This window comes from Trachurus japonicus, chromosome 19 (genome assembly GCF_045865225.1).
Source record: "Trachurus japonicus isolate A0001 chromosome 19, Traja_1.0".
Taxonomy (NCBI): Eukaryota; Metazoa; Chordata; class Actinopteri; order Carangiformes; family Carangidae; genus Trachurus; species Trachurus japonicus.
Genome location: NC_140925.1, coordinates 20,150,053 through 20,176,627, shown reverse-complemented (window position 1 = coordinate 20,176,627; position 26,575 = coordinate 20,150,053). Strand labels below are relative to the sequence as shown.

The following is a 26,575-nucleotide window of genomic DNA, read 5'->3' as shown; positions in this document are numbered from 1 at the left end:
TACCTAACACTGAATTGGTAGGAATTTGAATGTTAGGGTGTCATTTGTAATTTAAAAAAATGATTAAAATAAACTTTTTGGTATAGATGACAATTAATGACTTAAATATTTCAAACACTTCCCCCGGGGGATTAATAACTGCTCCTATATTAAGAGTTTAGTAATGTAATTATATTTTGACTATATTTGATTTTACACATTCATAGTGTTGTAAAATGTATTGATGCATAATAATTGTGATAATCGTAATACCGTGATTATTTCTCTGACAATAATCATACCAAGAAAATCTATAATCGTGACGTCTCTAGTGGCTTCCTGATAGTATAAGTTGGAAATCAAGTGAAAACATCATCTAACAGGATGAAGCGGCTTGTTAATTGTTCTTCACAACTGAATCAGAGCAGTTTAGTAAAAGCTTATCCACCTACTCAGCGCTGTGTTAATTATGCTCATCTTTTATCTCATAAAGCTGCAAAACAAACTATCAAAATAGAAGAACAGTTAAGGTCCGAGGTCAAGGCGATGATGCCGGCTTCCTGCTCTGTGCTCAGTGACACAGAGGTGAGGCGTGGACGGAAGTGTGGGAGAGCGAGAGAGGGAGATACTGTAGAGAGAGAGAGAGCAGAGAGAGAGAGAGAGAGAGAGAGATAGCAGTGGAGAAATCCCATGCTCGCTCACTCCCACACCTTTTTTCTCTGGCTGTATTCTGGCTCTGGTACCTCACGCTGCAGCAGTGAGACTCCAGCAAGCAGCCGAGTGATGCCAATGGTTTCCTCGCCGTCTCTCTCCTCAGAGCAAGATCTTCTCCTCTCTCTGCCTCCTCGTTCAACTTGTCTTCTCGTCTCCCCTCTGGGGACAAACAGTCGTCTCCGCGTCATCTGTCCGTCAAAAGCCTGTTTTCTTTTCCTGTCTTTGAATCAGAGCGCAGGAGGAGGAGGAAGCCTGTTGATTTCAAATTAGCGTGGACTGGGATTGTGAAGATTGATCTTAGTGGATGTTTTGACTTGCTGCTGTTGTTTCACTGGGAATCCTAGATCCTAGAGTTATGGACTGTGTGCTTTCAGAGTGGATCGAGGTGGATCTGTGATGTGGATCCATCTTCTTCTCGTTGCTTTTTTTTTCTGAAGCAACTCTTGTGGACAAAAAAAAACAAAAAAAAAAACTTATATCACCCCTTATTATTTTTCTTCACATGCCACCATGTTTGCCAGAATCTTCATCCCCAAGAAGCACCGGCAGCGCTTCGACGAGGCCGTCTCCCAGAACGTGATCAACCGGCTGTGCCGCAGCAAGAGCATCAGCGAGCCACAGGGCAGAGTGCGGCGCAGTCGGAGCGAGGACCACTCGGAGCGCCGCCACGGGTCCAAACGGGCCAGCTCCGTGCCCAGGGATGGAGGAGAACCTGGAGGGAGGGGTGACGGAGAGAGAGACCGGGGCTTAAGGAAGTCCGTCTCTGGGATACCTGCACATCCCCCCATCGGACCCAATCAAAGGTAAGCAGATGAGTATGAGTTGTTTCCAACAGGTTAATCTCAATCCAGTCATTCACTGACTTACTTCAATATTTTTGATCATTTTGATAAAATAAGAATCAAAAGACAAAATATGTGATTTTATCTTGTTGCTGCTCTGTTTACAGCCTGAAGCTCTGAGTCCAGATATGAAACTAAACTTAAGAAACAAAATCTGTGTTGATAAGAATCATTTAATATAAGTTACAATGTATTTCTATTTCTGTCCTTCACCTATTCAACATGTTAAATCTGCATTTAGCCTCTGACCGTTCCACCTCCTCGGCTCAGTCTCCACCCACAAACACACTGATTACACGACTGTCCACTTAATAACAGTCCCAACGGGGTGTCGGTGCACTCCCACACTCCCACGCTAAGCCAGCTCACTAAATCCCAAGATCTGTCTTCATCCACAAGAGGAGAGGGAATCGGTGCGGGGCTGAATACTGAATATGTCAAGAGTGAACATTTGGCAGGTCACGCAGCAATACTGTAGGAGACGAACTGACAGTGTCAGATGGGAGAGATTACATCATGTGGTCACAATATAAAGTTGCTGATAGATAGATAGATAGATAGATAGATAGATAGATAGATAGATAGATAGATAGATAGATAGATAGATAGATAGATAGATAGATAGATAGATAGATAGACATTATACATTGTCTTCTAAAGAGATTTGGATTTTGAATGGAGTTGCCCCCAGATGTGTGTGAAGTATTGTTTTACTATAACTACAAAAGAACATATTGATACTCTAAATCAATCAGTATAGATTGACCATTGTCTACTGTGGCTGATATTGGAGCTGCAGTACAATGTGCCAGTCGTTGGCGTCTCAGTGGATTCCACTAGTGACTGATCGATTCTCTTTAGGTTGTTATGTAATATTTTGAGGCTCAGTGACTTCATATTAAATCAGAAGAGGCCTTGAGCAGCCTGACAGTCGTATACAGTCAGTTCCTCAAGTGTTCTCAAGGTTGATGTCGCTCGCTGTGGCTTTGCAGCTCCACATCCTCCTCACACACACACACATGCACGCAGAGCACAGAATGCACCGATCTGCATTTAGCTTGTCTTACATAACAGCCAGTAACTGCAGATATCAAACAATACGTTTGTCTGTTTTTTCTGTTTTTTCTGTTTCTCCCCCTTTTTCATCTTTTTTTTTTTTGCCCCCCCTCCCTGTTTACATATCAAGGCAGTGTTTCCTTGAGTCGTTTCCATGGCAACATGCTGCAAGAGTGTCTCAGCTTTAATGTAACGGGTACTTCCAGAGTGGCTTCCTCCACTGGGGGTGAAAGAAAATGAAGTGCCACCATCAGCAAAATGTCAGAGCTTGTTTCTAAGTTGAGGGGTCCTGAAATATTTTTATTTCCACCGGAAGATGTTTGAGCAAAAACACAAAGAGAGAGAGAGAGAGAGCAGGTGTGTGGAGTGATGTGCAGGGAGAAAAAAAAAAAAGAGCATCATCCTCTCCGCTTGGTCAGACTCCCACAACAGGAAGTGACGAATCAAAACAAAAGTGAAGCACAAACAGCTTCGTAAACAGCGGAAGGTGATGGCTCCCTCCAGGGGACAGCTGGGCCGCCGGGCCATTCACAGAGAGATTGTTACGCATCAGTGGCGCTAAATGATGTCACAATCTAAACAATTGACTGGTTAGTGGGCTGACAACAATTATAACAACTGATTAATCATTTAATCAATGACGATCAGAGGTAGCAGACCAAAGAAATACATGGTAAATAGTTGAGATTACACAGAGATAGCATTTTAATGTAATTTGACACATTTTTGTTTGAAACTGAAATGATTTATTGTCCTGTTAGTGCTCTATTGCTCAACAATACTTTGCACATCAACACAAAACAACATCTTCAAAATGCTGTCTGTGTCTGGAGCAGTCTGAAACTCAAATGAAGTGAATTTACATTTATCCAAAGCAGAGAATAAAAGCAATTGAAATAATAATCAACCTTGATATATTTCAGAGTTTCAACTCTGCACTGAACCATATAGTAGTGTGTGTAACCTTGAGAAATTAATAGCAGTGTCGCTCTGAAAGGAGAAGTGTGGAATAAATGTATTCTCTGGTAAAAGGTCGTACGGTTGCGACAGGAAAGGCTCTGTTCTATTAGTGATGCAAAAGAGGTGCATTACATAATTATATCAGCTAAAAATATTTTATTTCAGTGTGGAAAAGAAAAAATTGAAGAATTCGTGTCACCCCGCCGTAAATGATCTGTTCGCTCCTTCATCTCACAACCCATTTCCGTCTCCCCCTCAGGATCGTCCGTGTCTACAGGGGGAAGAAGAACTTTGGTTTCACGCTGCGAGGTCACGCTCCCGTCTGCATCGACTCCGTTATCCCAGGTAAGAACCGGTACAGCACGCCTCCTCACCGTGTGTGTGTGGAAGGTCGAACCAAATATTGTTCTACTGTATGCCGGCTGGCGAGGAGAGGGGGTGGGTGGTGGTGGTGGTGTCGGGAGGGGGAGTGGATGCATTTTATGTGGGAGAGTCTGTTGTGATGCCAGCCGCTGCAGGTCGAAGGTGATCAGGAGGTGTTTTGTGTGTGTGACTATGAGTGTACCAGGAAGTGGATTTGTCTGACTCACCAATAAAATGTTAAGAGGAAAACACTGAGGACAGGCTGTGCTGTGCTGTAACACACGCTTACAGCTGTCAGCGCTGGTACAGTCAGGGATTTTACACTTAACTCCTCTTTGGAGTCGGAGCTTTCTACCTGCTGCTTTTATGTTTTTCTTCACAGTGAAGGCTACTGTAGGTCTAACCATCAGGGAATATATCGGTTCTGTTGACTCTTATGTCCAGTGCCTTGAAATCACTTACAAATGAGCTCTAAAACAAATAAAGGGGTTACATAAGCATCACGTAGTTTTATAACACTTTAACACAAAGCTTTCTGCTGTAGTTTCCTTCAGAGAATCCCAGAAGAGCTTCATTGTATCCAGATCAAGCAGCTTTTATTTCTTTACTTGAATTCACTTATAATACACTAGGATTATATAGAGTTTGATGTTTTGCAAAATGCACAGTGGCACCGTATGTGGGTGAGAAAATCAGATTAGTAAGACTTGAAGGTGAGACTGACAGAAATACTGAAACTATTACCTGGTGTCACCCTGTTCATTCACTGTCTTACTGACAGTAAGATGCAGGGCCGTTGCATAGGGGAGAAATGTGATGAAGTAGGGCCCACAAAACCCCCCAGGAGACTGATTTTTTTGTGACTAAATTCCTCTTATACACAGTCAATCAAAAAAGTGGTGATGAAAAGGGGGTGGGGGCCCACGTCAGTATTTTTTCAGGGGGCCCAGAATTCCTAGCAACGGCCCTGGTAAGATGTGTAGATGGAACATGAAAAAACCTGACTCCAAATAAGTGATGAGTGGACTGCACTGCACTTATATACAGCATAACAGGCAGGTCTTATTGACCACTCAAAGCACGTAGCCAGGGTTCAAACTTAACTTTTTTGCTCACTGGCCAACTGGCTAGTGAGCTTTAAAAATCTACTGGCCAGAAAGATTTTTTACTGGCCAAAAATTATGTATAGCTGTTTTGTATATTTTTCATTGTGTTGAACTGTTATAATACACTCATAAGCATTTTTAACACATATCATAGCTATTAGCATATTTTTGTGTGGAATAAAGGAGTCAAGTTTGCCTTTTTTCCCTAAAAGGTTTATTTTAGGGATGCACATGGTTAACCGTTTAACCATTAACCTATAACAAGAACTTGACCGAATAATACTATCAGTTATTTATATATATTTATTTATTAGCTCCTTATGTCGTCAACTCATGGGGGCGTGTCGACATGTGCAGTCTTCCACTGCCTTCAGTCATATTATTTAGTAGCTAAAAGTTTCACAGGAGGACTGACACTGTGCACCATGAAGGAAGATCAGACAATAAATGTAGCCTACACGGACATAGATGTGGATAGGGGTGCACCGAATGGCATTTTTTTGGCTGAAGCCGAATACCGAATAAAGTCAAAACGCTTGGCCGAATAACCGAATAATACCGAATACCGAAAGTGGTTATAAAGTTTTTAAATAAAATATTTTTTTAAACTTAATTTTCAAAGAAAGTAAATGTTTATTGACTATTCTGACAGTTTTTGAATATTCCAGTTGCCGTTGCTCATCAAAAAAGCACAACAAGTTATATAAAGTTTTTCATTTAGCCTGTATCAGCCCATTGTGAGTGCTGAAAGATGCAAGTACATTCCAAAAAAACCCAGGTGTCTTTTCAAACAGTGGTTCCTAACCTTTCTTGGTCAGATTTTTTTTAATTCATCAATTAGGCTACTAGACATTTCAGGCGACCTCATTTGAATTTCAGGTGACCCCACATGGGGTCCCGACCCCAACGTTGGGAAACACTGTTTTAAAAGACGTCGGCCACGGACGGAGTGGGCGACAGCTGGGACGAGGAACTTTCGTTTTAACTGCTGCAGTCGTCTCTCCCTCTCGTAGCCTACTAGGCATGCTGTTCAGGGTGTTTGGTTTTTAAATGATTCATTAAAAGGCGCGTTGCTACGGGAACGGTCCCCTCACTCAGCATCTCAGTGGCCGTGTCTCCGCTGCAGACAGGACGCACCGCGCTCTTGGAGAATACACACGTGCGCCGGCTCACAACCCAAGCGTCACAACCGGGTCGGGAGGAACAGTAACAACAACTAAGTAGTTTTTTTTTTTCACTCGCCAGAGTGGCCAGTCAGCCGGCTTCATTACTCGCCAAAGCATCAAAGTTAGTCGCCACTGGCGACTGGCGACCGCTAATTTTGAACCCTGCACGTAGCATATTTGCCACATTCACTCATTCCTGAGTGACAAGGGCTTCAGTATTTTTCCTAAGAAGGAGCCAAGAATCAAACCAGCGATATTCTGATTAAATCCACCAGCGCTGCTAAAACTCACTAATAAACACATTATGTTTTGTTTGTTTCATTCACACTTATGAGTTCCCCAGGGTCCCTAGGAACTTTTTATTGCTCTAATTCTTAAGTAGCAACTCAGTTTAACTGTAGTTGGTCTGTTTTCACTGCTGAAGGAAGTTCTGGATAATGTATGACTGGCTGCTTTGTACCAGACACATTACTACCATTAAAATTAAACTCTGTTAAATATTTGTGGGGGTAATTTCTACTTGTAGCCCCAGGTGAACATTTTAATGACTTTTTTTTTTCTTCTAAATTTCCAGCACTTGAAGGTTATTTAATTAAGTGTTATTGCTTTGTGAAATAAAAGTAGCAGACAAGAGAACCTGTGAAGTTACTCCTCAGGGAATTTGCCAGATTCCTCTGTGAGTAGGGAGGTGTGTTGCACGCGTGTGTGTGTGTTACAGTACGTGTGTGTTTGATGATGACGGCACCATTCCCTCCCACCTCCATCTCCCACAATGGTGTGCTGGAGCGGCCAGAGCGGGCTGACTCAGTGGGCCTTATGGAGGCTGATATGGAGATGGCGGGGGCGGACAGCATGTGTCTCATCGTGATGTGAACACACATGCTTTATCGATAAGCAGGAAACAACAAGCTCCACGATATGAGGGTCTGTTCTCGCGGCCCGCGAGTGTGCCCAAAGCTGAACACACACACACACACACACACACACACTACCATCATCCCAACTGTAGCGATGACAGATGAGGAGGCGATGGATTCCAGATTCCACCGGAGATTGTTTTGACAGCACTGTTTCCTTACGTAATAAGATTTAACACGGAGATCATCCCGTTTGTTGATGGGCTTTGTTGGGTGTCACACACAGACTGACAGCATCACATTAGTCACCATCTCTCCCTGTTGAGCCGGCTGCTCCATGCACCTTGTTAGCCACTGCCTCGCTCTCTGGTTGATGTGTGACTGTCTGTCTCCCTCTCAGATAGCCCTGCTGAGGAGTGTGGACTGAAACCAGGCGATCGGATCCTCTTCCTCAATGGACTGGACATGAGGTTTGTCTTTAAATGGACACCATTTTATCATTATCATTAACCACAGCAGTAGTGTTGAATATCAGGGCTTGTTTGTGGTATGAAAACATCTCCCAAAGCGCCAGAGAGCACATGAAGCTTTTATATGATTTTGTCAAAAGTTTCTCTGTCATCGTTACTTCGCTGTCCCCCCAGGAGAAAATGGAAGACAGAGCCCTGAATTAAACCCTCAAAAATGTGTTGCTTTACAAAATTTATTACCACATCTAACTCTTCTTTGTGGCAGAAAGACGGTGAAGTTTTTTTTTTACTCTAGAGACAAGTCGAGTTTTAACAAGACTCAGAGTCTTCAGCCAAGTTAGCAGCCCTGTGAGGTGAATACTGATGTTAGTTTGCTTTAATGTAATTCTGACAGTGATGTTTGATGGGAAATGTTTCCTCTGGTCCCCATCTTATATTAGAGTCAGTGTGCCAGCATTTTCCTAATATGTTTTAACGCTAATCCGACTAGAGATTAATTAATCAAGAAACCTGAAGCTCATAGATTTTAATGGATATGTTTAAAGTGGAGAAGACTGTGCATTTCTAAATCATAAATTAGAATAATTAATGGATAACTGGGAAAAATGTATTCACAATGTTACAGAGAAACATCACTCGTGGCATTTGTGGCTCATTTTCTCAGTCAGTTTTTTCTTTCTATACAACACAAACTTTGTTGAGGATTATTTTGAGATCTGTTACAGACACAGCAACGTCATTCAGCTTGAAATCTGAGACACATTTGAAGAAAATATCCGACTGATGCTGAATGAAAAATAAAACAAAACAAAAAAAGATCACAAAGGGAATTCAAATCAAAACAAAATTGAATGACACATTCATCCAGCCGTTACATAACTGTTATTTCAGTCTGGACCAAAGTGGTGGGCCGACAAACAGACCGTTGGACCGATGCTGCCGTCCCCAGAGCCGTGCCTGGCTAAAAGAGATACACAAGATTATACACTGAGCAGGAAATTGATCGAACACATGACAAATGCACAATTTGCAGGATATAGCACTAGATTACACTGGTATTGATTAACCATGCTGCGTGTGGCTGCAGGTACAGCGTGTGTGCACGGGGGCAACGCACGTGAGCACAGGCCTTTATGTAAACTGGACTTCTCCCGTAGGAGTCGTGGTAGTTCTTTTGTGGACTTTGCAACTTCTCGACCTTCTGCCTCTGGAGCTTCAGAGATCGAATGTGGGAGTGCAGATAAGAAATTCATCATGGCTGAAATTGAATAGTGCTTATACAAGCTCGGCAAACACAGCCAATCAACGGGCGCATCGGCCAACATATCCAGTGCCGTGTGAACAAACAGTGTTGCTCACCCTGCCACCTTGATAGCCATGTGATAGGAGAAATGCAGAGCTGTTCCCATGGCTGCTTGATGTACTGGTTTGATTGGCGCTGTATAATTTTCGCCGCGCTCCCTGATAACACGGTGCCGCAGCAGTAGGAGGTGATCAGGAAAACAGTGGGAGTTGTTCACCACAGAGAGAAAGAAAATAAAGTACATGAGATGTGGGAGCTTTCACCGTGTTGTTTACAAAGTGAACGTATGCTGAATAGGAATGTTAGATACAGGACTTTTAGAGCAGTCGACACATTGTGAAGTAAAACATTTCAGTCCAAGTTTGTTTGTATTTGTTCATAGATTACTATTTATTTCTCTGCCAAGTTAATAATGTAATTTCCCTGCAGTAATAACAAGTGATCCTGTGTCTTTTTCAAAAACTTACATTCTCATTATAAGGTTTAAAAAATAATAATTGTTTATGAGCACAATGAAACAATTTGTAATTTTATCCTCTGAACCCTAAGGAGCTCTCAGAACTTTTAACAGCACCTCACCATCTTCATCAGTGTGAGACTTTGGCCACCAGGTTACAATTATACAGTTCGATTTACAAGTGACTATAAATATTCATATTATATCATTATGAGCTTTGGGAGCAGGATCAAATCGTTATGTGGGAGGATGTTTTCCTGCCAGGGGATCACAGCATGAAAAAAATGCTACATACAATTCTGTTTTATTTATTCATTTTTTCTTCTTTATGTTAGTTTAATAGTTTGTATATGGATAAAATATGTAAAATACCGGATAATTTCACTTCTTACATACATTATTTATGCCCTATAACACTTGGGAGACTTCATCTGAAAGTCCATCCTCTCTATCCATTATTAACATCTGTGAAATCTCTCTGTGTAGGAACTGTTCCCATGAGAAGGTGGTGTCCATGCTGCAGGGCAGTGGGGCCATGCCCACTCTGGTTGTGGAGGAGGGTCCCTCAGACTACTCTTCAGACCAAACGGACCCAGAGGAGTCTCCTAACCTGGCCCCCACCACCTTACCACGCTCTAGGTCAGTGCTCGCCAACAAAACTGACAAAGAAAAAAGCCCAACACATTTAGATAGATACACAAAATGAAAATGCCTAAATGGGGAAAAACTGGTGATGGTGACTGTGTCGGCTGTCCAGGTCTCCAGCCCTCAGCTCTTTGCAGTGGGTGGCAGAGATCCTTCCACCAAGCATCAAGGTCCATGGGCGGACCTTCAGCCAGCAGCTGGAGCACCTGCTGACCATCCAGGAGAGATACACAGTCTGCAAGGCCCTGGAGACCTTCTTCCAGCACAGGTCAGTGGGATGGAGGGGGATATGTTGGTCTCCAGCGTGAACTGATCCAGTGTTAAACATTGAGAAAAGCAGAGGAATGACAGAGAGGAGAGAAGCTGCTGCTGGAGGGAACATTTCTTTGTTCCAGAGATGGAGCAGCCCAAACATCTCCACACCACACAAATCTGTAAAATCCAAGGCAATATTTATATCACGTTTGATATTTCATCTTCTTAAAAAAAACATGAGAAAAGAAAAGAAAAGAAAACATGAGCTCCTGAGGACCAAGCAGTAGGTACAGAGTGTAACTTTAAGCTCAGGTTCCATCATCTGCTCCTCTACGTCTTTGGTAAGACAAATACTGTAAGAAAATTAGCTGTTGCTTGGGAAACAGTGTTTTTAGCATATATCAGGCTGCTGAAGATATTTTAATGCAGGCGAAAGGAAGAGACAATGATTGATGGATGAAGAGCGCAAAAACAATGAAGACGCAGAAGCTGAACAAGAGGCAGTGGTAATATTTCCTAAAGTATGGAGGGGAGAAGAGGAGAAGGAAGGTGAATCTACTCTGCAGATGATGTCAACGTGATGCAGCAGGATTATAGAGGAGAAAAGGCAGCTGAATTGTACTGTACATGGATACAGTATAAAACCCCAGAGGCATGAATCTTAGCACAACTGACATCCCTGTTATCCTCCCACCTTTTTTATAATCTGTTTTCATCCTCAGCTTTACGTGTCCGCACACATGCAAATACTATACATCTAAGTGAAATCCTTGCATCGCATGGCGGTAAATTACCCAGCAGCAAATAGGGTTGTGTTACATAAGGATTACATGTATGGCCATGTGTGTGTTTTGCAGGAACGTGGACACCCTTATAGTAGACATTTTTCCTGTGTTGGACACTCCAGCCAAACAGCTGATCTGGCAGTTCATCTACCAGCTGCTGACCTACGACGAGCAGGAGCGCTGCCAGGGCAAACTGTCTCGCTTCCTTGGTTTCAAGAGCAGTGGTGAGTTTGTTATGTTTTGTTATCCACAGTTTTTTTTTGTTTGTTGAAATAGACACAAAGAAACCAGTTTGTCCAATAATCGTTTAAGTGTAGCATAATGTGTGTGTGTGTGTGTTTTTGCAGCCGTGTTAGAGCCTGACGCAGGTCCGGAGCATCACCGGCGGAGCAGCTCCATGCGCGTGACGGGGACGTCGTACCGCGGCATCGTCCGAGAGAGGAGCTCCGACGACTGCATCATCGGGACTCACCTGGGAATGGGTACGAGGCACAGAACATCCAAAACAAAGACATTTCCCTCCAGTGAGACGTCGCTGATGAACAAGGTTTTATCGGCCTATAGCACAAAAACATTATCATCCATCTCCAGGGGGTTGTTTGCATTTATAGCGAGGTTTCATCAGCTTCCAGCTTCTTGCTGCATTAAAACCTCTCACGAGTATGAAAATTTCATAACTGAGCTGAGACTTTCTGCTCAGACACATCACCTTTGTCCTCTGTTTCTCTTTAGAAATTCTCTTAAAAATTTTCCTTTTTAAAAACACAAGTGTGCCTCAACAAACTCTCAACAAACCACACTGTTGTAGGTGATGGTGGTTTGTTTCATCCTCTACTCTAAGATAAAAAAAGATTTTATTGATCCCAAAGCTGAAATGTACATGTTACACAAGACACTGGCAAAGGGACAAGAAAGTGAAAATAACATGTACACAACAATAATAAACCACTGTTAATGTAGAATGTACATACAGTAGTATATATAACAGAGATTGAAAAAAGAACAATATGGTGTGTGAAATAGTTTGCATTGGTATCCAGTCAAATATTAGACACAGCACACAGCTCATTCATTTAGTTCTCATTGTTGTTGTAGTAGCCTTTTTTGGGTTCAAATCCCAGGATATATAGAGATATAATAAAGTCAAGGGAGAGATAACAACACAGCCTTTCCTTTCCTGCGCTGCTAATATTCCCTTGAGCAGGACATGGAGCCCCACCGGCTCTGAACTGCTCAGAACTCAGTAATCAGAGCTGGCTCTGCGCTGGTCAGCTCCCAGGAGGGGCTGTTTGTAAGTGCAGCGGGATGTTGCTGGAAAACAAGCGTTCTCAGCAAATCCTCTGCAGGTACTTGAAGGTTAAAAGACCAATAACTGTCACCACCTGTTCACACATGAACTCCACTTCTCAGCTCTCTTTGCTTTTGACCAGCTCTTTAAGACCTATTCATTCAAAAGCACATGTTTTTAATCCATCTGTGGCTGTTTTAGACTTCAGGAATTTCATTCATACTTTCTCTGTTTTTTGTCGTCACCATGGCTAATTCTCGTTTTAGTATCTCAGCTTTTCCCTTGTGCTCTTCCACACTGTCCTGCTCCTCCACACGGAAAGAACCTATAGGTATTAATATAGGTTTGAATATGTGACATACTGTACATAAAATTGGCCGTTTTCATATATACGCATATATGCTATATATGCACAGATAAACTGCATATAGGTTTCATATATGCGCATATATCCTCATGAGGATATATGCACCATATATATATATAGCATATATGCGTATATATGAAAATGGCCAATGTTATATATTCGAACCTATATTAAAACCTATAGGTTCTTTCCGTGTAGGCCGCTTCACCCTCTCTCCTCTCTCTCTGCTGGAGGTGGACAGATGACGAGGCTTTCCTTCCATGTGTCACTGTTCATGCTTTATTGTGCTTTAGGAATTCATGTCGATGAATCCGGGAGCCCGGAGGAGAGGCAATCAGGAGATGGAACCTCCTTCCCCGAGTCCCCTGACCTCAGTCATGTAGGTACAACCGCTGCTGGTCATGTTATCTGTGCTCTCTGCTCTCACATCATTTGAAGGTCTGCTCATGATTATTTGATTTCCTAAAAAAAAAACGAAAAAAGCAGCAGATCTTCAAAGCAAATAAAGTGTTGTGCTAACCATCTGGTCATGCCTCCACTCATAGATGACAGGTGTGTACACGGAGCTGGAGAACGTGTACGCGGGGAAGGGTGTGCCTCCGCTGCAGGGCGGCTCCTCGGTGGAGCCCGAGAGGCCGGGACAGACCGAGGCCTTCGGGCGCTCTCTCTCCCCCCTCACACTTCCCCCTCTCACAGGTACTCCGGGGCTGACACACACACACACGCCCCCCAACGCCCACCTACACACAACAGTGAACACACTCGACGCTTTCATCAGCGATTCCCACCCATCTGCCATCACGGTCCAAGATTTTGCACATGGGATCTTGATGTTGGGTCCTGGTGGTACATGACTGATGCCATGTTCATGTCATGTTGTATTTGTGTCAGTGCATTTAATTAGAGAAAATTAGCAGCTTTAATCAATCTTGATATGAACATGGCACAAGAGGAGTGGACGTTTGAATGTGTTTGATACAGAACTCATTCAAATCTTCCAATCTATTTGTGTGCGCATAAGCCTGCAGTTTACCTTTTTGTTGCCATGGCTCCCCTCTCAGAAGAAATTATCCCCAAGGCGACAACAAGAATGGCCAAGAGTGTCACACATTATTTCTAGAGGGATTAAGTAGTTGTGTAAAATGTAAAAATTTCCCAGCACCATGTGGCAGAAACATGTGCGGTGTTAAAGGAATAGTTCACTCAAAATTGAAATTTCACTCATTATCTACTCACCCTCATGTCGACTAAGGGCTGGGAGAAGATTCAGAGTCCTCCGTGGCTTCTCAGAGTTACAGGGGGTCTCGGCGTAGCAGTGCATGTCCATATAATGGTTGCAAATGGATACCAACTGTCTTCGTAACAAAAAGACACACCAAAAACATCCAAATACCTCCATGCTGCTTGTATGTAATGTCCGTCTTGTATTGAAGCCCCGAAATGCGAAATTGTTCCGAAAAAAATTAAATAAGTCTATATTTCAAGCTTGTGTACGAAGACAGTTGGTATCCATTTGCAACTGTTATATGGACATGCACTGCTACGCCGAGACCCCCTGTAACTCAGAGAAGCCACAGAGGACTCTGAAACTTCTCCCAGCCCTTAGTCGACATGAGGGTGAGTATAATGAGTGCAATTTGAATTTTGGGTGAACTATTCTTTTAAACATTCCCAACAGCAGCAGCAGCAGCCATCTTTCATCTCTTTTCTTGTACAGGGAACCGTAAATCGGGGCTGTCCCTGTCCTGGAAGGAGCCTCTCCCCACCCCCGTGTACGAGATCCACCACCAGAGCAGCGTGGACTCCAACCCCTACGTCAGCCTGGAGAGCCCCCCGGCCTCCCCGCAGCACCCAGGCAGCGACCCCAACACGCTCACCCGTCGCAAGAAGCTGTTCACCTTCTCCCGTCCGCCGCGCAGCCGCGACACCGACAAGTTCCTGGACGCCTTGAGCGAGCAGCTGGGACACCGGGTCACCCTGGTGGACGACTTCGTACCCGGGGAGAATGACTATGAGGAGGTGAGGAAACCACTGCCTCCAGTCAAGCACACACCATCAGCTCTGTTTATACAAACACAGCACATGCATGTGTTTATGCTATTTTAAGCCCTGATTAGTTTTTAAGCTTACGATGTCAGTATTTTAATATGTTAATTTGTTATTCTTAGCTGCACTATTTTTGGTTTTTCCTTTCACTGAACTGGCAGCTCTGAGAGTTAGCAGTATGCTACGGGGTTCCTCTCTCCTCCTCAAACTTTTTCTAGGAAATAAACGAAGTGGGAAGCACTTTGACACATTTCACACACAATAATTTTATCGCATCTACAGTATGCCTTCTACTCCTCAGAGATGGGATAACCACCTTAGTGTTTGCTACAGTAAAATGAATTCCAATTTCAATTTAATCTATATACAGTACTGCAGAATCTTAACCGTTATCTCAGCAATTTTCTTTTCCCTCCCTGACTGGTTGTGTTCAGCAATGCGGGGCCCAGCAGGAGGATAAAAAACAACACAGTACTGCAGCTGCCATATAAAGATGTTGCAAAGTCTTAGAGATTTCATGTTGCACTGTTTTGCAGCTGCACAAACAAGCTGAACTATATTTGTGGATTAAACAAGAGAAGCTGAATCCAAATGAACTGACTCACTGCCTTTAACTTGTCAGTTCGCTGACGTTAGCACCAGAATCTATAAAAAAAAGCTAAATACACCGCTGACAGTTACCCAAGGCCACTCTTCTAACCCTTCATACTACATGTATACTGTCCTTGAGTAGAAGTCACATGTGTGATCACACCTAGCATCGCAGCCAGCTGCTACTAACTCACAGTCACTGGTGCAGTGAAAGGAACAAGGCATTATGGGGCAAGGAACTTTAATTTAATTCAATGCTTCCCCTATTACATTTAAAGCTGCTACAGTACATGGAACATATACAAATATAATTTCTAACTTAGTTCAAGTGGGAAACCTCACTGTTATCATTTGACATAATGAATAAAATGAGGCTCTATTTAAAAGGCTGTATTTCATGCCAGTTTAGCTACTTCTACATTTCCTACCATAAACTTAAAAGTGATATAGTATCATCATTATCCTTGGTGCTGTAAAGCAGTACCACATATTTGCTGTGTAACCTCACCCAGCTGTACACAATGGGCCTCTGCACTGCAAATCCGTGTAGCGACTGTAATGGTCTTTGTGTTCATGGTAATTATACTACTGTCTCACATTCACATGCTAAAATGTTATATTTTGTCATGTTGTATTTACTATTTTATTGTATAATGTTGCACTAAGAACAGACAATCTGTTGTTTGAGCATTTCATTATTATCAACAACTGAGCAGATGAACATGTGATTATAGTCATCACGTTGTAGTGCATAGCTGCATGTTTACGCTACAATCAACACTTGTGTCACATGAACAGATATATGAAGGTGATTGTCTTGGTTTCAGAAGAAGAGGTGTGACTGTAAGTAACACATGATACTCAGTTATACAGTTATAGAGTCTAATTATATCGCAGTGTTTCTTAATGGAGATCTAAGGTTATGATAAGGTGCTGGCTGATGTTAATGTCCTGTGACCAACATTAGACCTTAGTCTCTGTTTTTAGAAATACATATAGTATGTAATTAACTGGGTTGCACTCAATTTAAAGCTGGCATTGTTTTTATGTTGTTTTGGGAATTTTACAGTAAACTTTGCATTGTAATCTTTGGCTGTTATAAATAGATGAGTAATGCATCTGATGCTGTCTATGTGCACGTGTGTCAAAGCTTGTAGACCAACAGCTTGCATTTTATTTTATTTTATTCTTTTTTGTTGCTTTTATGGCCTTTATACCCCATAAGAAGAAGAAAAAGAGAAAGAAAAATAAATAAAAGAAAAAGAATAAGTGCATTTAAGTTTTACAGTTGAAACTCTTGAGTTGTTTAATTGGCTATAGGAGTATTAGAGTAAGTTTCTGGCTCCAGATATCTAACAGCAACAAACTGTCAGAACCTAAATTAGACGAGCTACAGTACACTTTTAGATCTTCTGTTATGTGGACATTGTGGCTGTCGGGTCTGATGATACTCCTCTCCTCCCCACAGATGAGTTTCCTGGAGGACCAGGAGCTGGGCTTCATGCCGCGGCACCTGAGCAGCGGCAGCAGCGAGGAACACAGCAGCAGCGACGAGGCTTCATCTCCCTCCTACTCCTCTGGATCTGAACCCATCCCGCCTCCTCCCACCCAGAGCCCCCCACCTCCACCAACGTTCCAGTCTCTGATCCCGCCCCCCGTCCAGTTCATCGACCCTGTCCCGCCCATCCGCTTCTCCCCCGAGCACATCCCCCGCAGCCGGATGCCCTTCCAGCCGCACCACCCCATCATCCCTCCGCCCCCGCCCCCTCCGCGGACCCTCCTCTCCAGCCGCTCCCCTCTACACAACATGCTCCCCACCAGAGAAGATGCGGACAGCACCCACCAGCGCATCCAGACCACCTCCACCCGTCTCACACACGGCCACGCCACCACGCTGCGCTCCACCCAGCCGTCCCGCCCCTGCTACCTCCCGCGCCAGCTCAGCCAACCGCAGCCTATCCGCCAGCCGTCCCCGCAGCCGTCCCCTCAGGTGCTGAGACCGAGCCAGCTCGTCCTCCAGAGGCACCACCAGCTCCACCACCAACACAGCTACCAGGGCCCGCTGCCGCCGTCCCTCCAGGAGCACAGCACCTCCCAGTCCGCCAGCCAAGGCCCCGCAGGCTCCCAGCCTCCAGGCTCCCACTCCACCCTCCCCACTCACACCAAGACTTATGAAAGCACACGGAAGGAGAACCAGTCACAGCAGGTAATGTGTCCTCACAGTGGGTCAGTTACCCACAGTTACAATACCCAAAGACACATTTTATATCCTCTTTTTAAATTGCAGTCCCATACAATCATTATTTCCCAAAGAAGAAACAAACAATTTTATGAGATCTACTCTAGATATCCATCCCAATTATAAAGTTTTAGCATTATGGAGATACAGTTAAATACAATTGATCAATTCAAATTAAATTACAGATGATATAAGGTGATTAAATAGGTGAAGCATATTTAAAATCTATAGCTGTAGACTGGAGACCGGTCCAGTGTTTCCATGGAGACGTGGTAAAGCCTTTCCCCTCCTCCTTGCTCCCTTTCTCTGTCACTTCCCTTTCTCCTTTACTTTTCTTCCCCTTTTGCTTCTTCTTCTCTCTTCTCCAGTATTTCAGTAAAACAGCAAAGAGTAGAGAGAGATTTATCTTCTTTACTCTCTCATTAATCATCTCTACACCTTCACATTTATCTTATGATCCTGTGGTGGGGCCCAACTCCAGGTCTGGGAACCACTGGACTAAATTGATTTAACACTACAGCATAAAAAAGTTCAAATTTGCTCCATCTCCAACCAGACACAACAATAAAAATCCAGCTAAAATACAATGCCTCAGCCACATGAGACATTTTTATTGAACAAATAGTTCAACTTTTGTTACTTGAAGTATGTTCTGCTGATTTATCTCCTACAAAACAGCAGCTTGTTCCATTAAAATAAAATATCTTAGCACTTCTTCCACCACTGGTGACACATGAGAGATGTTCATTCATAAACAATGACAGTGCAGGGTGGTGCAGTGCAGCAGTACCACTGCATTAAGCACCTAGCAACAATAATGTCACAGAAAATAAAAAACAAGTGTTGGAAGCATCCCTCTGAAGAGCTGTTACTGTCTTAGTGCTTTTACAGAAATAGAAGAGTGTTGCTTCTATTGGCAGTTTGCTCACTGTGTTTCTGTAACACGTCTCAAGGGGACAGAACAAAAGCACAATGAAGGCAACAGGAATATGTTGCTCTGAAAGGACACGCTGCTTTAAGACAGAAAATATAAAGCACATTTCAGTTTGTGTTCAGTGCAGCTGGTTTTGTAAAGTCTGAGTCAAAGTCCTCAGGTTCTGACATCCAGACAGTTTACATGAAACTCTCTTGGTGGAAAGAAAACATTTGGGTTTTTTTTGGTTTTAACTTGTGAAACTTCCAGATGTAAAAATATCGAATAAATTAAACAAAGTGTTTTTTCTTTGTAATCTCTAAGGTTCCACCACCGCCACCTCCACCCCTGCCCCCACCCTGCGAGCCGCCTCCGCTGCCCAAGCCGGGCCACCACGCCTCGGACACCAACCACATGAGTGTGAAGAGGCTGCGCTGGGAGCAGGTGGAGAACTCTGAGGGAACCATCTGGGGTCAGGTGAGTGTGTGAGCTCTTATTACTCTTCGGCATAAGGCGGCGTTTCAGGCCGCAGCTCGGCTTCGGAGCTTAAACACGGTAAACAACAGTCTTCCCACTTCGGCTGTGAGTTTTCTCACTCCTACGTCTCTCTCCCCATATTTGGAAAAAAGAAAAAAAACTACTCATCTCTTCTGTGGTGTCTCTGATGAGTCATGGTGGCATCAAAGCAGAAGCCTTGTTTTTGTGACTAGAATTCATGCTGGGTTTATCTGCTCTTTTTAGACTTTCTGTTTGTCTCCACCAGCCTGTCAGACATGGATTAAGTCTGATGTCTGGGTATGAAGAGATTCTTCAGACATGTAGGGAATAAAGCCTTGACTGTGTGTGTAGAGAGTACAGTGTGTTCCCCCTGCCTGTGTTCAGCTCGGTGAAGACTCGGACTACGACAAGCTCACTGACATGGTGAAGTACCTGGACCTCGATCTGCACTTCGGGACCCAGCGAAGATCCAGTGAGTGGTTCTGTGCATCTGGTCACTGTTCCTCACCCCTGCATCATCACCATCACCATCATCATCATCATCATCACAATCATCAACAGCATTATTATTTATCAAAATTTGTGAATTTTGTGTTTATATATTGACATCGTCTGTTTTGTTTATACCTTCACAGTTGTGATGTTCTCCATGAGCTGCTTTGGAGCTGCTCCATTCACCTGCTCATCATATTCATTCTCCATAAGGCACCACTCCCCTCTTCTTCTTTCTTCTCCTCTTGTAATAACACGGCTCTGCCAGAGGAGAAACACACCTCAGCGTCTCCTACACGCAGCATTCTGGCCTCTAGCAATTCAAATGGCAGAGCTGTGTTATTAACCCATCAACCCCCCTCACTAAGCCACTGTGTGTGTGTCTGTATGTGTATGTGTGTGTGTTGACCCCCGGTGCCTGGAGAACACATCCTTACACTGTTGTTAAAATTATCAGTCTCTCCTCCAGAGCCAGCCTTCGTTTCCGAGAACTTTAAAAAGAAAGACGTGGTGGAGATTCTGTCTCATAAGAAAGCCTACAACGCTTGTGAGTACCACACACACACTCACACACACATCACAGAGAGCCACACACAGCTGAGAGGTTGAGACAAGATATTTTTATCACATTACACAACATTATTATTTTATTCTGTTTTTATCATTTTGGGTCAATTTCAGTTGTAATTCGCAAAACATTCTTAACCCAAACTCTGACTTTACAAATAAAGTGCAAACACTGAGCAGAAATTTTACTAATAGAAATGGGGTAAAACAAAAACTGAGCTGCAGTTCTCAGTGAATTTATGGACACTTTGTCATACAGCACATTGGTGCACAATGTAGAGCTTTGGCAAAAAATAAAATAAAATAAAGGTTGTAGTTTCTGTACTGACTGATACAAAGAAGAAAAAGGCAAAGTACAAAACAAAATGATCAACTCCCACACACTGTCTGTACTTGAATAAAAAAATTTAAAAAACCCTTTGTTTTGGTCAAGCAGCCTCAAAATAACTCATGAAATGCATTGAGCTGACTCATAATTATTGAAAAGCTCAGAACAGAGAACAGATTCCACCTGAGAGTCCTCTGCTCACAGTCTGGTTCCTAATGAAGAGACATCTGTTTGTGTTGTTGGCTCACTCACTGTGACAAGATGAAGAGGTGGAAAATGTTTGATCTGTAAATCTGAAGAACCAAAGAGAGAGACAAGAGTGTGGGAAGAGAAGCCGTGGTGAGAGAAAGGTGTGCCGTGTTTGTGCAGGTTTTCAGGAACAGATTCTTACGGCCATCCAAGAGAGAAAGCTGCGTTAGATCTGATGCGGATGAAACTCCATCATCTGATGTGAGCAGGTTTGAACTGAACAGGGCGTTGGCGTCAATAAGTTCAGACAGTGATGTTCCATTAGCGACAGTTGACAATCAATAACCATTTTATTTTGAAAGGTGATCAGAATTGAGTAATGAAAACAATGTTGTGATGCTCTGATAAAAAGCATTTTATTGCAGTGTTTTTTATGATTTTAAAACTGGATATAGTGAAAATTGAGTTAAAGTGAAAAGTTTCCTGTCATTTATATAAGTTCTAAATCTTCATTTCAGGATTTAGTCCTAAGAAGTAATACAGTGAGTTTCAATAGCATGTTGCATATAACAAAAACTTGCAGAAAAGCAGAAAACATGTTGTTTGCAAAGATTTTTATTACAATGAAGAATCATTTTGACAGCTGGGACTTCACTGTGATATGTAGACTGTAGTTTATGATACTGTGGATGACGGGTTCAGTTTCCTGTGTAAGTGAGACTTGTTTCACTTTCTTGTTGAAGTTTTTCCACTTTCTCTCTCGGCAGGTTTTTGGATGTAATTTGGAGTTTTATAATCTGACGCTCCTTTGAACACAGGAGGGAATCTGAATAATTCACAGTGGGAGATGACACATCTTCATAAGGGGATGAAAGGTTTTATGTGTAAATGAGTGATCCATTCCCTCCCTCCTCATCCTCCTCCTCTCTGCAGCCATCCTCATCGCCCATCTGAAGCTCTCGCCCACCGAGCTGCGTCAGGTCTTGATGAACATGACCACCAACAGGCTGGAGCCGGCCCACATCAAGCAGCTGATGCTCTACGCTCCAGACGAGGAGGAGGTCAAACAGTACGAGCAGTTCGACCAGGACCCGGCCAAGCTGAGCGAGCCCGACCAGTTCATTTTCCAGGTACAACCACAAAAATATAAATCAAATAAATCCAACCTGACCCGAGTTTTACAAGCAAAGCAACCATGTAGGTAAACGAGTGGTTTTATGTGTTACAGATGGCAAGGCAAGGCAAGGCAATTTTATTTGTATAGCCCGTTTTTACAAACAGTTTGTCTCAAAGGGCTTTACATGGCATCGTAACAACATCCTCTGTCCTTAGACCCTCACATCGACTGAGGAAAAACTCCATGGAAAACCCTTTTAACAGGGAAAAGTCGGAGAAACCTCAGGGTGAGCAACAGAGGAGGGATCCCTCACCCAGGACGGACAGACGTGCAATAGATGTTGTTACAGACAAGAAAACAGTTTACAGTTTGTCACAGAATGTGCGAAATATGGAAATGTTAGCAGGAGTTGATGAAGGCAGTCTCTGGTGAGGGGGGGGGGGGGGGGCAGGGGGAGCTGGCCAGCTCGATGGAGGGGGGCTGGGTGGTAGACTGGTCCATGGGAAGGAAGGGGAGCCCGGCCTAACAGCAGGGGAAGGGGAGGGGAGGGGCGGGGGGGGGGCGATGCAGGCGCGGCTGTGCAGAGAGATGGAGTTCCGGTGGACCTGCGGAACACAGAGAGAGTGCGAGACACCAAGGCCAAACTACAAAGTACAACAGAAAATGACAGTTCAAAATATACTGAGGAGAAGAGAGGAGAGGAAGAGGAGAGGAAGGAGAGGAGAGGGAGAGGGGAGGGGAGGAGAGAAGAGAAGAGAAGAGAAGAGAAGAGAAGAGGAGAGAAGAGAAGAGAAGAGAAGAGGAGGAGAGGGCTCTGTGTAACCAGATGGGTCCCCAGCAGTCTAAGCCTATAGCAGCGTAGCTATAAAATGGTTCAGAGCTACCTGAACCAGCCCTAACTAAAAGCTCTGTCATAGAGGAAGGTCTTCAGCCTCAACTTAAATGTAGTTAGAGTGTCTGTCTGCCTGTTTGACCCATGGAGAGAGCTGGTTCCACAGTAAAGGAGCCCGGTAACTGAAGGCTCTACCTCCCAGTCTGTTTCTAGAGATACTGGGAGTCACTAACACTAACAGACCTGCACTCTGGGAGCGGAGTGCTCTGGTAGGACAGTAAGGAATGATTAGTTCTTTCAGATAGGTTGGAGCTTTATCATTAAGAGCCTTATAAGGTCAGCAGAAGGATTTTGAAGTCTATTCTAAATCCACAGGAAGCCAGTGGAGAGAAGCTAAGGTGGGAGAGATGTGCTCTCTCTCTTCCTAACTCCTGTCAAAACCCTCGCTGCGGCATTCTGGGACCAGCTGGAGACTCTTTAGAGAGTTTCTTCGGACATCCTGACAGGAGAGAGTTGCAGTAGTCTAGCACTAGAAGTGATAAATGCATGTACTAGTATTTCTCAGCATCACATCTGGGAGAGGATATTCCTAATCTTAGTGATACTGCGCAGATGGTAAGAAGGCGGTCCTAGTCACGTGCTTTATGTGGGAGCTAAAGGAAAGGTCCTGGTCAAAATGACTCCAAGGTTCCTCGCGGTGGTAGTACTCGGGGTCAGGGTGATGCCATCTAGAGTAGCGATCTGATTGGAGAACGTTTGTCCCTGAGATGTTTAGGTCCAAACACGATGACCTCAGTTTTTATCTGAATTCAGTAGCAAGAAGTTAGAGGACATCCCGGATCTAATGTCTTTCAGACAGTCTTGCAGATTGATGAGGCGGCTTCTGTCATCTGGCTCCATGGACAAGTAGAGTTGCGTATCATCAGCATCACAGTGAAAATTTATTGAGTGCTTCCGGATGATGCCACCTAATGGGAGCATTGTAAAGAATGAAGAGGATTGGCCCTAAGAACTGAACCCTGCGGTTACATCCATACGTAACTCTGCTATACTCTGAGTGGTCGTTATTTAACATTAACAAATTGAAACTGTCAGATAAGTATGACTTAAACCATTTCAGGGCAGTTCCTTTAATCCCTATTTCATGATCTAGTCTCTGCAGCAGGATGCTGTGGTCGATGGTGTCGGAATGCAGCACTGAGGTCCAAAAGTACAAGAACAGAGACGAGACCTCTGTCTGAAGCTATAAGAAGATCATTAGAGACTTTGACAAGTGCTGTTTCAGTGCTATGGTGTTCTCTGAATCCAGATTGGAAAGCTTCAAAGAGCTCGTTGCTGTGCAGATGTTCATGTAGCTGCTCCAGGACAATCTTCTCAAGGATCTTAGAGAATGTAAGGAAGGTTGGATATAGGGCCGATAGTTGGCAAGGACATCTGGGTCAAGAGAAGGTTTTTTAAGTAAAGGGTTAATGACAGCCACCTTGAAGGCCGTCTGTGGCACGTAGCCTGCGCTAAGGAAAGATTGATTTGGTTCAGAAAAAGAAATGTTAATTAAGGGGAAGACATCCTTAAGTAGTCCTTGTCGGAACTGGATCCAGCAAACATGTGGCTGACTTGGAAGAAGTAATTGCAGAAGTTAAGTCTGACAGGTCGTATGGGGAGAGAAGCTGTCCAAGTGTGTACCAAGTCTGGGAGGTGCTTCTATGGGTAACCGTAATCTGTGGGCCATTACTAGCAATTTTTGTTCTAATATTATAACTATCTTTTCGGTAAAGAAAGTTTTAGGAAGTCGTTTGCTTGCTGAGAGTTGGAGGGATGGATGCTCAACAACACTATGGTTCTTTGGTTCAGCCTGCCACAGTGTTGAAAAGGAACCTGGGGTTGTTCTTATTCTTTCTATTAGAGATGAATAGTAATTGCTTCTAGCATTACGGAGTTCTTTTTTATATATTAATAAACTATCCTTCCAGGCTTGACGGTCTCTTCCTCATGTTGGCTGGAATGTGTTTTCCTTTCCAGCTGTCCTGGTCTTCTGTTTCAAAGCACGCAGTTTGGGCTGTACAGGGAGCTATTCTTTCTGATTGATAACTTTCTTTTTGAGGGGAGCTACAGCATCAAGTGTTCCAAGGAGTGCTGCTGCTGCAGTGCTATCCACAAGATAGTTCCACCTGTGTGGGGGTGAAACCAGCATAACTGCCCATAATATGGTTACAGAATGTGGTGAAGTCAGCATCACTGCCCATAATATGGTTACAGGATGTGGCAGCAAGCTCTGCTGGAATAAGCTCTTTAAATCTAGAAACAGCCGTGTCAGATAGACATCTACTGTAGCGGGATTTTTTCCCAGGTAGGATATAATTTGTTAAAGTAAATTCAAATGTTATTAAAGAATGGTCGGACAAGACGGGGTTCTGAGGAAGAACTGTGACATGGTCAGCTTCTATTCCATAAGTAAGTACTAAGTCAAGGATATGATTAAAAGTGTGAGTGGGTTTGTTTACCCTCTGAGAGAAGCCGACTGAATCCAAAAGTGACTTGAATGCAGTAGCCAGACAATCATCATCGACGTCCACATGAATGTTAAAGTCACCTACTATAATGACTTTGTCTGAACTCATTGCTAAATTTGACAGAAAGTCAGGGAATTCTTCTAGAAACTCAGAATAAGGTGCAGGAGGACGATACACTACAGCAAGTAAGAGTGGTTTTTCTGCTTTCAGATGCTGATGGTGCCTGAGTACAAGACTCGTCTGAGGAGTCTCCACTTCAAGACGACGCTGCAGGAGAGGACGGAGGAGATGAAGGTTGCGTACGATTACATCTACAAGGCCTCAGTGGAGCTGAAGAGTAGCAAGAAACTGGCCAAAATCCTGGAGGTAAACATCCAGAGCAGAGAACAGGGATGTAAAACTGTCAGTTTCTATGGTGACAGGTGTTATTAAATTCATTTTTTCCTGCCCACAGTTTGTTCTTGCGATGGGGAATTACCTGAACAACGGGCAGCCTAAGAGCAACAGGACGACCAGTTTTAAGATCAACTTCCTAACCGAGGTACAGCGTGGTCACCTGCGCTTTAACCACACTCTGTGTATCTGGATTTTATTTTTTTACCCTCCGGGCGTCATGTCTCATTCTTTCCCTTTATGTCTTGCAGCTGAGCACGACCAAAACAGTGGATGGAAAATCCACCTTTCTGCACATTCTGGCCAAGTCCCTGTGCCAACACTTCCCTGAGCTGCTCAACTTTTCCAGAGACCTTACAACGGTGCCTCTGGCAGCCAAGGGTACGGGGATGTTACAGCAGCGTGGCTCTTCAGCTCGGCTTTCCTTCCTGAGAATCACCGAGTAGCTGAATGTAGCCGTTCCATCCTGTAAAAAAAAATGCTAATTCCCACACAGCAGCCGGATGTCAGCGCAGAGCCGCCAGACTTTACTAAAAACATCCAAATTCATGCAGATTTATGCCGTGTTGGTTCACATTTCAGCTTGATGTTAAGGCTGGTTAATAGTTTGCATATTTTAATTTTGAAAGTGTTTCTAATGTTGTACTCATATTTCTTCATGTGTGCATCTGATTGGTCCAGTGAACCAGAGGGCCATCACCACAGAGCTGGGTGACCTTCACACCACCATCCAGGACATCAGGACGGCCTGTCTGAAGATCCCACCCACCTCCGAGGACCACTTCGCTTCTGTCATGAGCGTACGTTCATAATTAATACACAACAGGAAGTGTATCAGAGGTTTTCATTTGACACCAATTATTTTAAATGCAGCTACCGATTGATGAGATTTTAAATGATTAAAGGAACAGGTCAACATATTGCAAAGTACATTGAACTGACCATCACTGAGCTGCAGCTGGAGAGAGGAGAGGCATATATTTTCTCAGCAAGTAGCGAATAAGTATATTGTTCACCATTTTCATACCAGATAATAAAATTAAGCAAGTTGGTTTTAAAGGAATAGTTCAACATTTTGGCAAATTGGCCCAGTGCCATAATCCTTATAGTTTTAGCAGTAGGTTTGTTACCTTTAATCATTGGTGCAAGCTAATTTTAGAACGGTGGAGCAGAGCCGCGAGCTGCTCAGAGCTACGCTATGGAGGACAAGTGGACAAGTCGCCGTTCTAAAAGTAGCTTGCACCAAA

At 43.6% G+C, this 26,575-nt stretch overlaps 1 protein-coding gene across 7 annotated transcripts in view; it reads left to right on the top strand.

The window, feature by feature from the left end:
- The window catches only part of grid2ipb (glutamate receptor, ionotropic, delta 2 (Grid2) interacting protein, b), a 45,691-nt gene that overhangs the window by 16,699 nt on the left and 2,417 nt on the right, over positions 1-26,575 (top strand). For 2 of the 7 annotated variants that reach the window (XM_085762371.1, XM_085762368.1), the window contains 20 exons: positions 1,215-1,496; positions 3,811-3,896; positions 7,444-7,513; positions 9,760-9,912; positions 10,031-10,186; positions 11,031-11,182; positions 11,306-11,440; positions 12,907-12,992; positions 13,159-13,309; positions 14,331-14,632; positions 16,049-16,093; positions 16,719-17,456; positions 18,727-18,879; positions 19,285-19,372; positions 19,862-19,939; positions 21,410-21,606; positions 25,146-25,301; positions 25,390-25,476; positions 25,580-25,709; positions 26,010-26,128. In XM_085762371.1, the coding sequence (XP_085618497.1) occupies positions 1,215-1,496; positions 3,811-3,896; positions 7,444-7,513; positions 9,760-9,912; positions 10,031-10,186; positions 11,031-11,182; positions 11,306-11,440; positions 12,907-12,992; positions 13,159-13,309; positions 14,331-14,632; positions 16,049-16,093; positions 16,719-17,456; positions 18,727-18,879; positions 19,285-19,372; positions 19,862-19,939; positions 21,410-21,606; positions 25,146-25,301; positions 25,390-25,476; positions 25,580-25,709; positions 26,010-26,128 (3,364 nt within the window). Of the gene's footprint in view, positions 1-1,169; positions 1,497-3,810; positions 3,897-7,443; positions 7,514-9,759; positions 9,913-10,030; positions 10,187-11,030; positions 11,183-11,305; positions 11,441-12,906; positions 12,993-13,158; positions 13,310-14,330; positions 14,633-16,048; positions 16,094-16,718; positions 17,457-18,726; positions 18,880-19,284; positions 19,373-19,849; positions 19,940-21,409; positions 21,607-25,145; positions 25,302-25,389; positions 25,477-25,579; positions 25,710-26,009; positions 26,129-26,575 lie in introns of those variants that run through there. The other 5 variants (XM_085762372.1, XM_085762370.1, XM_085762367.1 and 2 more) reach the window with 4 other exon arrangements.